The sequence below is a fragment of the Mya arenaria genome, chromosome 13, assembly GCF_026914265.1.
Source record: "Mya arenaria isolate MELC-2E11 chromosome 13, ASM2691426v1".
Lineage (NCBI taxonomy): Eukaryota > Metazoa > Mollusca > Bivalvia > Myida > Myidae > Mya > Mya arenaria.
In genome coordinates, this window is record NC_069134.1 from 2955360 (window position 1) to 2970017 (window position 14658).

A 14658-nucleotide genomic window follows, 5' to 3' on the forward strand; every position below is an offset into this window, starting at 1 on the left:
AGCTGGACTGGGGGTTACATGTACCGATAGCCAGCTGGACTTGGGCCTACATGTACCGATAACCAGCTGGAATGGGGGCTACATGTACCGATAGCCAGCTGGACTGGGGGATACCGTGATGTACCGATAGCAGGCTGGACTGGGGCCTACATGTACATATCTAGACTGGTACTGTCATTCTCTTTTCTCCATTTATTTATATAAATATATGAAAAGTAGTGTATGTCTACGTACATGGGTGAAATCGGGGTGGTGATGGTGTGGGGTGGCAATTCATTTATCCTCGCCATCGGGAAATGCCCATTTAGTGACGAAGGGTGGAATTGTTCATCAAGAAAGAGGTGTGGCTATAATATGAAAAGCATACGGTACTGTGTGGTGTCGCCGTACCAATATGAGGATCCCAAAGAGAAGCCGCATATTTCTTGTGGCAGAAATACGATCCTGCAGCTTGATGCTCATATCGTGTTTCTATACAAAGAGCAGCCAAACTGTTGTTTCAAATTGAAATCAAGTATATTCATGGCATTCTCGATTATGTCTGATTCTGTCTGGATAACTGCATTTGAATGTAAATGTGTATATCAAGTGTTGTAGCTTTGCCTCAATTACTGCAGTTTTGGTCCTTTTAAAACGGTAGTGGCCATGTTATAATGCATTCGTTGTATACATTAGGTGATAATAGTGGTATTGACGCTTATTGGCTAGGAAGTAACTTGCCCCTGATGCCATTCGTTTTGTATAAATTTAGCTTCATGAAAATCTTTTGTTTGGTTATTAATACGCAATATTGGTTTTATTATAAAATTTCATGCGCCTACCCAGGCTAGTACCCAAAACCGTTTTGAATTAGACGTTATGAGTTATGCATTTGTAGGGTGCAATATTTTACAAGTTGTTTCCCTTGTTTGCAAGGTCGCCAAGATGGCGGACAAAAATGTCCCTGCAAACCCATCATCGGGATCCAAGGTCCCTGCGCCTCCTACTCCTGACATACCGCGTGAAAATGAAAAGCTTCATGAGTATAAGGATCGTATACAGCGAGAAACGCAAATTCATAGGGGGAGTCGTTACCCACCAATGAATATCGAACATATGCCATTCGAACGACAGCGACTGTCCAAGCCAATGACAGCAGAAGACCGGTTTCTTCGCAAGCAGTGGCTTTCTGAACAGGCTATGGCCGCTAATGAGCCTGTCTTTGTCAGACAGGCCATTCCTATGAATATTTTCAGAAGAACGTATCGGTATCCATGGGATGTCATAGAAAAGGGCTTATCCAAAGTCATGGTAATACTGTATTCAGTTTTTAGCCCATGTCCCCGAATAGTCTCTGGTTCCTTTGTAACATGAAACTCCAGGACATCACTAACACAGGCAAACACTAAAATGCTACAGCAGACAAAACAGTCAAAACCTAGAGGATTAAGAAACAGCTCTCAAACTTAAACAGTAACCCTGTGACTATTTCAGCAAAGTCTCAGGCCCTGATCAAATTAAGCCTATCATTCTGAAAATTCGTTCAACTTCACTATCACCCATGCTGTAACATTCATTTTTAACCCTCATTTGATAGGACACTTACAACAGGCCGATTTCTTTTGCATGTGTTCTGTGCAAAACACTAGAATATAAGGTCTGTCACATCATCTATTACAAAACATCTTACTAAGCTGGATGCCTTTAATAAGCTCTAACATTGCTTCCAGGAAAATCGCTCCCTGCTCCTTATGCTGGTTGACGATCTTGTCAAATTTCTCCATAACTAAAAGCAAACTGATTTAATTTTGCTTTACTTTATTTAATTTTGCTTTACTTTAGCAAGGCTTTCTACAAAGTCAGTTATGAGAAACTTGCCCTCAAACTTCATCCCTATTGCATCAAGGGCTCTACTCTAAAATGGATCAAAGTGTTTCTTTATAATCAATGTCAAACTGTTGTTGTCAACAGGTCTTCATCAGAAAATATAAACAATTCTCCCAGTACAAAACTTTGCAGGGGATAATACCCACTTTTACATTTATAGAATCAATATATGGGGTTGGCTCTGTATATTTGCCATTATATTAGCTATTTTGGCCTGATATTGTATTTTTCCAAATGTAGACTTTTTTCCTAATTCGCAAGGAGCAGCCGGTAAAAATAATTCCAAAACAATTACTGGTGAATGATAAATCAATCTTTTTGCAATTGATGAACCAAATCTTCAGTTTAGTAACTGTCAAGTTTTAAGCTCTCGCTCCCATTTTGTAACTGTATTAAATTTAATGAAAGGGTTATTTTATTTGATGATTCGTGTTTGGGGTACTTACGATCATTCGTTGTTTTTCTACTTTTCATTGGTTCATTTGGAAAAAGGAGGATAATTTGCCAGAATAAATGCTAAAGCACAATGAGCGGCAGAGCATTTTACAGGAACCATAACTTTATTTCAGCCATTTGCAGAGTTATTGCCCCTTCTTACATTTTCTTGTCTGGAGCCTAACTTCAAGACAAATGGATGGAATTCAATAAAACTTGATGCAATGATACAACATACTGTCAGGAAGTGCAGTGTACAAGAACCATAACTATATTTCCGCTTACTACTAGCCCATTTTCTTTCCGGCAGCCTAACTTTTTAAATTACTCAATGTCAATTTTCTTTATATCACTGATTAATTAAATTAATAACAAATTTGAGTATTTTTTAGGGAAAAGTAAGTCTAGTCAGTTAATTTGAGTAAGAAATTTCTGGTTTGAAAGACGAGAAATGGTACTGAAATTAAATGGTCTATGAAAAGACAGCAGTCATTGGGATATTTTTTAACCTTGTTGCCCATTGTTGAGACAAATTTACCCAAAGTCACTCTCATTTGCCTGAACATTCTGATTACATAATTGTTTTTTAAAAAACTTTTTTAGCAAGATCTATTTCTATAAGCATTTTTTTGTTATTTACCACAAGAATAGTTATTCCGTGTTGCAAAAGTATGGAACAGCAACATGGCTGTGTTTTTTCTGTTGCGCTTTACATTAAAGTTGCCTGTTCAGGCAAGCTGAATTAATTTTTACCTTCCCTTTGGCAGTTTTACTTGTCTCTGGCTCCCAACAAGCAGGTTTGTCATGAAGACTGAGATGTAGCTATTTAGGATAATAAATGTATATAGTATAACAAAATTGCCATCAATATTTTACTGATTTTGAGCTTTTCATTTATAATTGATCATTGGTACAACACTTCTTGTCTTTGATTCTCGGCTATACCATCTGCTGGTATTGGCCAAAACAGTGATGGATCCTATACTCCACAAGAAGTGATTAATATTTGCAGAAGGCCTCAAGCTAGCCTGGGCTTGTAGGAAATCTAAAATTTTATATATGTCTATATTTGGGCTTGTCGGTTATAATCTAATCTTATATAAATTTATACTTAAAGTTTCATGCTTGTTATAGAAAATCTTAATTTTACATGTATAACTGCACTAGTCTCAGATCTCTATGTGATTTTAAATCATTTAGTTTAGATGCCTAGAAATCACAGAATCTGTTTCAAAATAGCATTTGATGGTGAAATCTTAAAAAAGTCTTTCTCTTTGTAATTTAGAGCATAAAAGTAATAGTAAGGTTAGATAATGGCCAACCTATTTTAAGGGAAAAGTGTAACCCTGTATGTTATAATATGTATATAGCAGCTTTAGTACAGTCTTGCTATTGAGCAAGATTCAATAGTGACACAATTGGGGAGGGAGAAGTCATGGGTTTAATCCCTACCAGATGAAAATTCCTATGTGTGCAGTATCCTTTGCTAATGTGTTTATATGCTACATTTTGTATTTCAGAATCCGTTATATGCCTCCTTCATCAGAGTGAATGCTCCCAAGTTGATGTTGCTTGGTGTCGGAATAGTGTACTCCTTCTACTATGTGAGATATAATTATAGGGTAAGTTAACATTTTATTTCCCTGAAGGTAGCTTTTTAAAATCTCACAACTGATCTGTCTCCCTGGGCTGTAACTTTATTATGCATGGAAGGATTTTAAAAAGACTAAACTCATTTGTTTAATACGTAAAGATGATGTCAGAGTTGCTATGAAAAAAGACAAGATGTCCATGTGCAGAAATCCCCATAACCACAGTTGCCCTAAACAATGTAAAATATTTCCTCAATATAAAATATTTCCTAAAGTATTAGACAAAATGCTATAATTTTTACACTGCCGGAAAGGTAAAATACTAAGCTACAAGAAAAATGTAACTTTTATGCCAGTTTTGATACAATTCTAACATAATCAGACCAAATGCGCAAACTCAACACTGAAAACGCCAACTACGAAACAAAGAGGTTCAATAACTTCTAAAATTTTCCCCCCTAAAACATGTTAAATACAGACTATTTTATATATATATATATATAATGATATTTTTTTAAGTTATTCTCTAAGAAATTTATTGAAATGTTTATCAATTTTAATTATTTTTGTTAATTTTTGAACAATATCAAAGGACTGAAGGGCCATATTTTAGTGACCAAGCTATGTGACGATTACCTGTGTTAATAACTATAACCTCTGGTGTAATTTTCATTCTTATTTATTGTCCGGAGCATAACACATAACAGACATATTGTGACCAAACTTGGTGTTTATGAAGTGTTTATGAAAACTTGTCATGGGATTACATTTGGGGTCCCTTGTTTGAGTTATTACCCTTTTCATATTAAATCTATGTCAAAAGCATCTCACATATTCATTCAGATATTGATTTCAAAGTTATATTCAGATTATGAGATACATCTCTTTTATGAAATGTGCTGTGCACAGGAACCGTAACTCTGGACTCTGGGTTCAGTACTTTTTTTACTTATTCTCCTTATAAGGTTTACTTCATGAATTCTCTTCAAAAATTATATATAGAAAAAACGACAACATTTTCCTACCTTTTTTTTCAAGTTATTATCCACTTCAACCATTAAACACAGATACTTAATTCAGCCGTCATATTGCTGTATCTCGCTTCTCTTGCTATGTTCTTATGGGACAAAAATCGGGATTTTTTTATCGCTTATGGGGTTAAAGTATATGTTTTAGCATTGCTAATGGAGTCAGACTTTGTGGTAGTTACTTATAACCCTATATTATTTATTGAAAGAACTTAACCAAAGGCTAGATACATTTGTTTGACTTCACAGATGTTTAATTTCAGGAGTTGTTCATGATTTGATTTTTTTCCAACATGAATGATTTCAGATCTGGGAGAGGTTTGCTGGTCCCGATTTGTTTATAACCAGAGTGAACAGATATCCGGTAAGTGTCTTTGTCTTAAAACAGTTCAATCAGATCACCCACTTTCAAAATCAAGTGAAAAAGTCAATGTCAAAAGGAGACCATCGGTTAATTAAACATATATAGTCTTGTGAAACAGAAAAGTGTAATATTAAAAAAACGTATGTTTCTCAAAATCTTAAATAAAATATTCATAATAAAAATAAAAACTTTAAAGACCTAGATCGGTTGTCCTGGAGAACTGGTCTGTGATTGACAGGAGGAATTAACACAAGCTGGGTAATGGGTCATTGAAAAGCAGTTTGCTGGTCATAATCATTATTAGCAGCACGGGTCAGTCTGGAATTTTTGTGCTTGGGTAAAGAGAAGAAATATATGAACCCAAATAGTTTAGAGTATGTTTATAGCTTTTTATATTATAATGCAAGGCTATGTAGATTAAATCAAATAAAAACCAATTCAATACATTATTACCATCAATAGTGAGTATATGTAATAGGACAATGACGTAAAACATAAAAAAAAACCACACACATATATTTATATGAAGAAGTTTTGTACAAATAATTGTTACATGATTAATGTGAAAGGATGCATACCAATAATACAAATTAAATTTGATACAGTTATACAATGTTTAAAACTCTAGTTAATATCTTCTCAGAATGAAAAGGAATGTATTTTAATTCTACACATTGTATTCAAACATTGTACAGGGTATAATACATACAGCTGGCTACGTATATCACTGGTTGAAGTATAACGGAGGTTATTGAGACTGTAATAATTATGCACATACATTTGGCTGTTCATTATACATGATATGTTCGAGAACAATAGTAGAAATATTATACTTATAAATATTAATCATTGCGATAACGTTGTTATCATAAGTAGGTACAAAATATTTTATATTTCCTCATCATAATGATCAGCATTATCTACATTTTGGTCATTTGCTCCTTGTATGATCTTTCCGTCTTCTTTCACACTTACAAGGAGAGACCAGATGTCATTTACACATTTGTACGTTTTTTGTCTTATATGTTTCCCTAGGTTTCTACGATTATGCTGAACATTTTGTCAATTGGACCGGGGCGTGTATGGTCCATCAATATGCTCGTTCAAGCTAAACGTTGCTAGATCAATCCTGGTTTTGTAGCTTGAATTGTTATAGTGTATTCGTTTGTCCAAGTAAATTAGAACACTGTTGTTGAAACTTTTAACATGTTTCTTTAGATTATAAGTGCATAGTCTGCAGCAGTGAGACTATGGAGGAAATTCTGCAAAAGTCTTACAGCCACTGGATCTCGTTACAAAATATAGTCCGGAACAAAGTTCGGTGTTTTACATTGTGACTCTGCAGGACCACTTTCATGAATATTTTGAAAATGAGGTATACAGTTGTCTATTATAGCACGTAATTCGTCAGGGTTGTTTCTGCAATTGTCTATGGCAAAGTACAAGTGGTTATGTACTTTGGCTGCTTTGTCAGACAATTGTGGGTGCCATGTTATTGCAATATTTTTTGAGCTCCAGATGAAATTTGTTTCATCTTCTTAGATACCGTCTTTTCGTTAAAGTTTTTTACATTTTCTTTGGTTCATATGGTCTAAAAAAATATTTACTGAAAGATTGCGGTCATGAGCACGCATAAGATTACTTACACAGGTTTACCTAATATAAATATAACAATGTTCTTTCTTTGTAAAGTCGTTATTACATGATTACCTCAATATTATTAAATGAAAGTGTTGACTTCACTTGAATATGGTGACCCAGACATAGGAATATTATAAAATAAAATGAATAAAAAGCATATTCACATGTGTTTTGTTGTGGTTACTAAATTAATATGATAATAACAAAATTATGATATTATCACATTGTGAAATAGAGATAATAGCTGTGGGGTAATTACATTCATCATGTGAAATGTTAAATGTATGTTGGTATAAAAAGCCTGGAAGTTATGATCAAGTGTAGTTGATAGCTAGCTCAGCTGTATAAATCTGAGTAAAATCTGAAATTTTCACTTTTGCTTGAAATCTGTGGAAAACTTCATGAAAACAGTCTGACCATACTGATGTTATAACTTGCCTTCAGTTGCCCTGGTCAGCGTAATTTTATAGCTTTAGACTCTCTAAATTTTATAGCTTTAGACTCCCGCTATCCTAATGTCCTGTCAATCACAAACCAGTAGTCCAGGGCTACCGATCTAGGCCTTTAAGATTTGAAAAGGCACACAGTCACTCATTTTATCTTACATTAACTAAGAATTTTACATACACCAAAACTCTGAAAACTACAAGTTGGTCCAATTTATTGACTTGCTGCGTAGATTTTTGTATTAATGTCATTTTGATATGTTAATGCTTTTTTTTATTGTAATGCTTTTAGTTGTCTTCTTTGATGTAAACAAGTCTGTGTATTGTAGTGGCCTTGGTGTCATTTGTGTTCAATAGCTTTATCCTGATCTTTACCATAACTGAAATAAAAAAAAATCTTCATGATATTAGAATGCAACTTGGTTTCCAGAGACAATAGGCACATGGCAAGGCCCATAACTCTTTTATAATATATCTAATATTTGTTGATTTGATTTGATTTGTTTATTGTTTTTCTTCTGAAAACAAAACAGGTGAGATATGGTATTGCTATGCAGCTCTCTTGTTTTATGTAGTACAATATCTCTCTGATCATTGTTATGCCCCATTTGGAGAAGAGTGTGTATATTGCTTTGCATGTCGGTAGACCAAAGGATAAGCCTGGATCTTAAGAAATTAAACTTTGGAGGTTGGGCTTGATGAGGAGATGATCTTTTTTTATTATGGAATCATCAGGTCCAAAGGTAAAGATCGCAGTGACCTTGAATGTGAAAGGTCGTAATGAGTGATAATGCATGCACTAATGAACCTCAAACTTGACATGGCGGTTGGTTGTGACTAGTGGATTATGATTTTGAGGTCATCAGGTCAAGGTCACAGTGACATTATATGCGAAAACTTTGTCTCATTAATCACTTGAGAAAGCCACGATTCTTCATTCCTAATACAATGGTATGGCATCTTACCTCAACACAAAGTTCATATGTAGCAAGAAGATGACAATTGTCATGTTTCTGATATTTTTTTTGTAACTCAAATTGCTCATTCAAATTTAACACCGGTAATTGTATTTATCAAATGTATTAGCTTTTTCACTATCTTGTGCAGCCTTGTTCCCATTTAAAAAAAATCCCATTGTATAGACACTTGTTTCCCAAGCATAGCTCAACAGTCTTTCGAGTTATATGTCATCATCAGATATATAAATACTATTTTTGCAATATATACAGGCTCTGAATAAAAAATGTCCTCATGGGCCTTCTGTATTAAATTATTCACAATTATTTCTTGCAAAAGTCATAACATTTCTAATAAAACCCCATTTTAATTCCCAGGGTCAGGATCCATCTACATTTATTCCGGAGGCTGTAATGGGTGATTGCAACTTCAGCAAGAGGAAGGCATTGAGGGACTAAACCAGAAGTTTTAACATAAGAATATGTAAATATCCATAAAGGATGTTAGATACTATAAAAGAAACAGCAGAATGATGCCATCTGGGCTTGATTTGTTGTGAAAATACCGTGTGGATATAAGAACTAGTTTAAATGATTTGACATGCTGACATGTACATGTATGTTTTGGTGGCTGAAGTTTTGTAGTTGTTATAAATTAACATGTTATACATGAAAGTGTTTAGAAATAAATAATATGAAGTGAACCTAACCTTGTATTTAGATAAAAGAAAACAATTCCTCTAGCAGATGTCACTGTCGGTTAGTTTTATAATGAAAATACTATGTATAACTTCATATCAGAAAGTTCAGAACAAAGATTATATAAATAGGATGAACTAAAGAACATGCCATACAATTTTGATAATTCTGCACCTTGTTGTGCCTTTTTTGTGTCACCTGTTATGCATTGGAGAGACACACGATGACTATGTGATCATTTGGATTCGCACTTGTTTTTCGGGCTGATAACCAATGAATGTCTTGTTGGTGTCTTTAAACTTGCTGTGCACATTGGACATTGTTCAGTAGATGTTCCTGGTCAATTTTGGGTCTGTCATTGTGACCTTTACTAGAAAAAGCGCTCACAAAACGTCACATCCCCAAGGGAATTCTAGTGTCTGTTGAACCCCCTTGCAGTGAGTGAGAGACTGAGACATAGTTGTCACAATGGCGGTTTCATGACTGTATAAGTGTCCGTCAATCAGCCCGGACTAAATTTTTCAGGGCTGCCTGTATATTGATCATTCATTAAAGAATTTTCAAAAAACTTTTGAAAGTTTAATACAAAAAATGTACGTGTGTACTTCAAAATGTCATTAAGGACAAAGTCGTGCTGGCGCGAATGTTTTCAATTTCAAATGTGATGTGATATGTGTTTTTCCAATAATTGTAGGTACACTAGAATAACAAGGTTGCCGTGCAATATATATAAAGATGATCCTCTGTCGATTATTTAAACATTGAGTGTCATTCAATTATTCAATAAAGTTCCGTGGTAAACTTGAGTGAGCAAGTATCCCCTTTATCCGTCAACTACGGATTTTATGTCAACACATGTAGTTAACGAAATATCTGAAATTACCTTCGATCCAAACCTTGCTCGTTTTTGTTTTTGTTTTTTAAGATGTTATTACACGGCGTAGCCGGGCTGTTAAGTGATATTTGGCCTGAGTGGGTCATAATGGCCCGAGACGTAACCCCAATGCATCAGTGTACATTCCCTGACACAGAAAACAAACTGCATAAAATGCATAACAGTTGACTTAAAATGCGATTTGACTGAGCCTTTAATTAACCTACACTGTATTATACAGTTTCAAACAAATTTAGTCCAAATTAAAAAAAAAAATGTTATTTCTTTTGAAAGTAATATTACGACTTCAGCCTTTGAATATATAAAACTATGTTTTTGTTTGTGGTCTTATAATAGCCAGTAAGGCATTCAAATTAAAGACCATCTGGTAATTAAGGTCCATTTCACATAAACAATATCCGATATATTTCTCGCTCATCTGGTATGGTCACGCGCGAACATCAAAATATTCAATGACATTTCATTATATAAAGCAATAAATTTTCATCAAATTGTATATTAGTTTTTACTAATGGTATTAATATACTGATGTAACTGTCTTCAGTTGTGTATTTGAAATGTGTGGTTTTTAATAAGTATGTATGTGATTAGTTGTTAGGATTTTCATTTTGCTGAGGATAAATTATATAAGATCATTATGTTTTTACCAACTGATATTGAAACGGTGCTAATTTTCTCTGACTTATATGTTTTTGTGGGGTATATTTTATTCTCATTTCCGATTAACATTTAGACGTTATTACTATTTTATTGCTGTTGTTTTTTTCTGGAAAATATATGCATTTTAAAAGGGTAGATCGTGACTATCTATTCTTTGAAAAGAACGATGAATATATAGATGTATTTCTCTGGCATGAGGGTTCACCATTTTGAGGTGGTGTGTCGTATTCAAGACCCAGCTCTGTACAAAAAAGTTAAGGTAGGTAGTAATAGGTTGACATGATCCATGTCCAGGCTGTATCTTGACCATGCGTTATAGGACTTTCAAAAAAATGCTGTGAAGTTTCACCACAATCAGGTGGTGTGTCACGCACTTAACCCAGGTCTCTACCTCACAGGTCAAGGTCAAAGGTTGAAAAGATGATTGTCCTGGCTGTATCTTCACCATGCATTATAGTTTTCAAAAAACCTTGCCATGAAGGTTCACCATAAGGCGACCTGTTGTACACATGACTCAGGCCTGCATCTCGAAGGTCAAGACCATGCTTAGAGGTCAAATGTTAACCTCAACGGTCAAGGTAAGAGGTCAAAGTTTGAAATGATACTTGTCCGGGCTGTATCTTGATCATGTATTCTAGCATTTTCAAATAACTTGCCTTTAAGTTTCACCATCTTGCAACTTGCCACAGGTCAAGGACATGCTGATAGGTCATAAGGAGAACTGATCCTTATCCAGGCTGTAAGTAGAGGGTGTATAATTGCTTTTTTGGACTTGTATACGAGTTTTGCATGCAAGACACTTTAGCATCTTGCATCTAGCACTTGTATCCAAGTAACCGCAGCAAAGTATTGATCTAAGAATCTATCAAAATCGGGGCATTATCCAATTGGGTTATATAAAATAAAGCGTGATTCTTTTCTAATCCCTGACAGTTCGGTTTAAGTTTTTATTGCAAGTAATATTACATACCCAAGTAAGAGCTCGCGTTCCCCTAGGAATAACAGCCAATCAAGTTCTAGTACTTTAGACTTACCTGATCTGGGTTCGACCCCCTCTCAGATATTCGGTGATAATTTCAAGATATCACTCGGAAATGGTTCAGCGATTTTTAGTCAATAATACAGCAGAGTTTAAAAAAAAAACTGCATTCCGATTTACGACGCTATAAAAGCTCTTATGGACACATGTTAATCATTTTTGCGAAGTAATATAAATATTGCCCTTTACCTGGGTGTAGGATTTATTGGTCCCAGCTTTTTCTTGGAGTCTGAACGATTTACCCTCTTCTCTATGACAAATGATAATAATCCTCTTTGAAGATGTCTCTAATGATATGGTGCTACCATTATTATAAATAACTAATGCTTGTACTTGTGCAATAGTTGCTCTCACTTATTGAATTATACAACTCTTAAAATCAATTGCAGAAAGCTGTTATTCACAAGGAGGGCAACAAATGATTTGTAGTTAGTTTTAATCCTAAAAAATCCCATTCTGATTCGTCAGAGCTTCGACAATTCTAAATATAACGCAGTTGGTGCACGAGAATGACAAATCCGTACTTCGCCATAATTGATTTAAAAAAAGCTCTTATTATATAAATGAGTTATATACTCAATGAGGTATATGTAATTGTTGAGAGCATTAATTTGGGTGAAACAAACGATATACCATAAAGCTTTGGAGATATCTCCAACTGTAGAGCTCTGCAATGTGAGTGTTTAGACTTTTAATTCAGTTGATTTGGGGATATCTTCAATTGAATTGTAGAACTCCCCAAATTATTTGGAAAGGTCTCTTATGTAATTGATGCTTTCATGAATTCGATTGGAGCCCTCTTTCATTGAATTCAAGAGGTATTATTGAAGAGCTCTATCATAACATTACCATACCATTTTACAACGTCAGGTATATGGGTGACGTGGAGAGGGACAGCAATGACTTAATGAATATTAACAATGGCGACAGGAGCCGCTTAACAACACCGGTGAGGTGAAAAATATCACCGAAAGAAGACGTTTACGTTTAACGACGAGGCTCGTGTAAACAGTGATATGAGTAACAACAGCATAAGTCTCGTTACAAGGAGAGGTGTGTCGCCATAGGGTGGGTCATGTCAACGCAACTGCCGCCTGTGCCCAAAAGCTATGAAATAAAGCAATAGTACAGGGGCATTTTAATTAAAACAACATGCTTTGTTATATTATTGTCTTTTACGCAAAATAGTTTACTTTTTTTGCGAAGAGACCGTGTTTTACTGTTCAGCACCTGTACAATTTAAACAAACATAGTTTTCGCACGTGTACATTTGTTCAGAAATTTTGCCTTGATAACATGTCGTTAAATAAAGAAAAATGCATTAAATATTGAGTTTGGATGTACTTTATTATTAGACGTGCACTTTATGTGACTTCCTCTCCCTGTATAGCTATTATTTTCACAATGTAAGAATTGGCCCAAAATATGAATCTGTTTTGGGGCCACAGGCCGCAGGCCTTCAGACTTTAGTACCGCAAATTGAAATCAGGTATCGTCAGATCCACTTTTTGACATGACATGTTAAAAGAATAAATGCGTCAGGGTCATACAATGGGACGTATGGTGATTTGCGGTTTAAAATAATACGTATGATTTGGTAATGTTAATACCACTTTATTTAAATACAAAACATGTACGTTCATAAGATAAAATAGAGGAACCGTATGGAATAGATTATTATATATTATTACACAGACAAATGAAAATGTGTTGACTTAAAGACCTTGCCTTATTTTATCTACTACAAATAGTCAAAACGTTCTCAGCAAATATCGGGTTCCATTTAATTGATTTCGCCCTAGCAATACACTTGCCATATGAAAGCAATGCTCATATATCCTGTTATGAAACTAGCTATACAATGTATTACAAACATCAATTTACATAACCTATTCATATGTAATGACATGCACTTATGGAATATTGGTAACAGTAACAGAGTAAAATCACGCTTGTCGCACCTACAGCCTTTGAGCGCTTTCAGCGCTTACATTTTTATTGTAAGCGTCGTGTTTTATATCGCCAGTTTCGTTGAGCATGTCCTGCTTCTTCTGAAACTGTCAAGAAGAATGTATATTTGCTATGTTTTTTCAAATGCAATCTCCAAATTATGTGTGTTATAAGCCCTAAAGAGTATCTTTTTAGTGTACTATAATTCGTCAACATAACAATGAGTGAAATGCAAATTGTAATTAAGTTCAATGGGCAACGTCGTTAACTACCGTATACGTAAGTGAATATCGTTTTAATTTATCCGCATGCTATGTATTGCAAAGATCCACCTACGTTATAAATCTGGTAACACGTGACACAGCACACTATGGATCGACACTCCTGGCGCGTTTGTATAAGATAGGATCGAAAAAAAATCATTTTCCAGTCATGGGTCATTACTGGCATATATAGAACTACAGAACTCGCAAACATGATCATCTTTACTGAAACATACATGTACACACGTTTTGATGTTGGCACGCGTTCAGGTATGTCCCTTCCATGTTATCCAGGGGCGTAGCTTCCTATAGGCCGTGTAGGTCGCGGCCTACACATTTTTCAGAAAAAAAAAACGAAAAAGTAAAAATGCCAAATCTGCAATAAAAACTGAAGGCATAGGGGGGGGGGGGGGGTGGGGGGGGGGAGAAGGGTCTAAAATATGAAATTCCGACAAATGCGCATTAATATATCGGAAACCGGGTATTTCAAATATTCAAATATATCGTTTTCCTTTGCTCTAAAATTCATTTTCACGCGACATTAATGTTTCGTATATTATTTATCGAAAGTTGCATATGGTCAGTACTCTAAAAAGTGGCCTACACATACATTTTCGTCAAGCTACGCCCCTGTTATCAATCATGTAAAAACACTTCTTAGGGTCTCAAAATTCAATGAAAACCACAACCCCAGCAGCTAAGACATTTAGTTGGGATTTATAACGCACAAGTTTAATAAGTCTCAAATAGGTTTGCTTGCAACATAAAGACTTTAATACATAGAATTATGATTCCGATACATTGAACATATTTTCTACAGGGCA

General features: G+C 34.9%; 1 protein-coding gene across 1 annotated transcript; it reads left to right on the top strand.

Moving 5' to 3' along the window:
• The first annotated feature begins 905 nt into the window (after positions 1-905).
• Positions 906-9032, top strand: LOC128212999 (uncharacterized). Its single transcript, XM_052918455.1, has 4 exons — positions 906-1290; positions 3822-3923; positions 5229-5285; positions 8707-9032. The coding sequence occupies exons 1-4, from the start codon at positions 925-927 to the stop codon at positions 8785-8787; spliced, it is 606 nt and encodes a 201-aa protein (XP_052774415.1). The 5' UTR covers positions 906-924; the 3' UTR covers positions 8788-9032.
• Positions 9033-14658: the final 5626 nt, after the last annotated feature.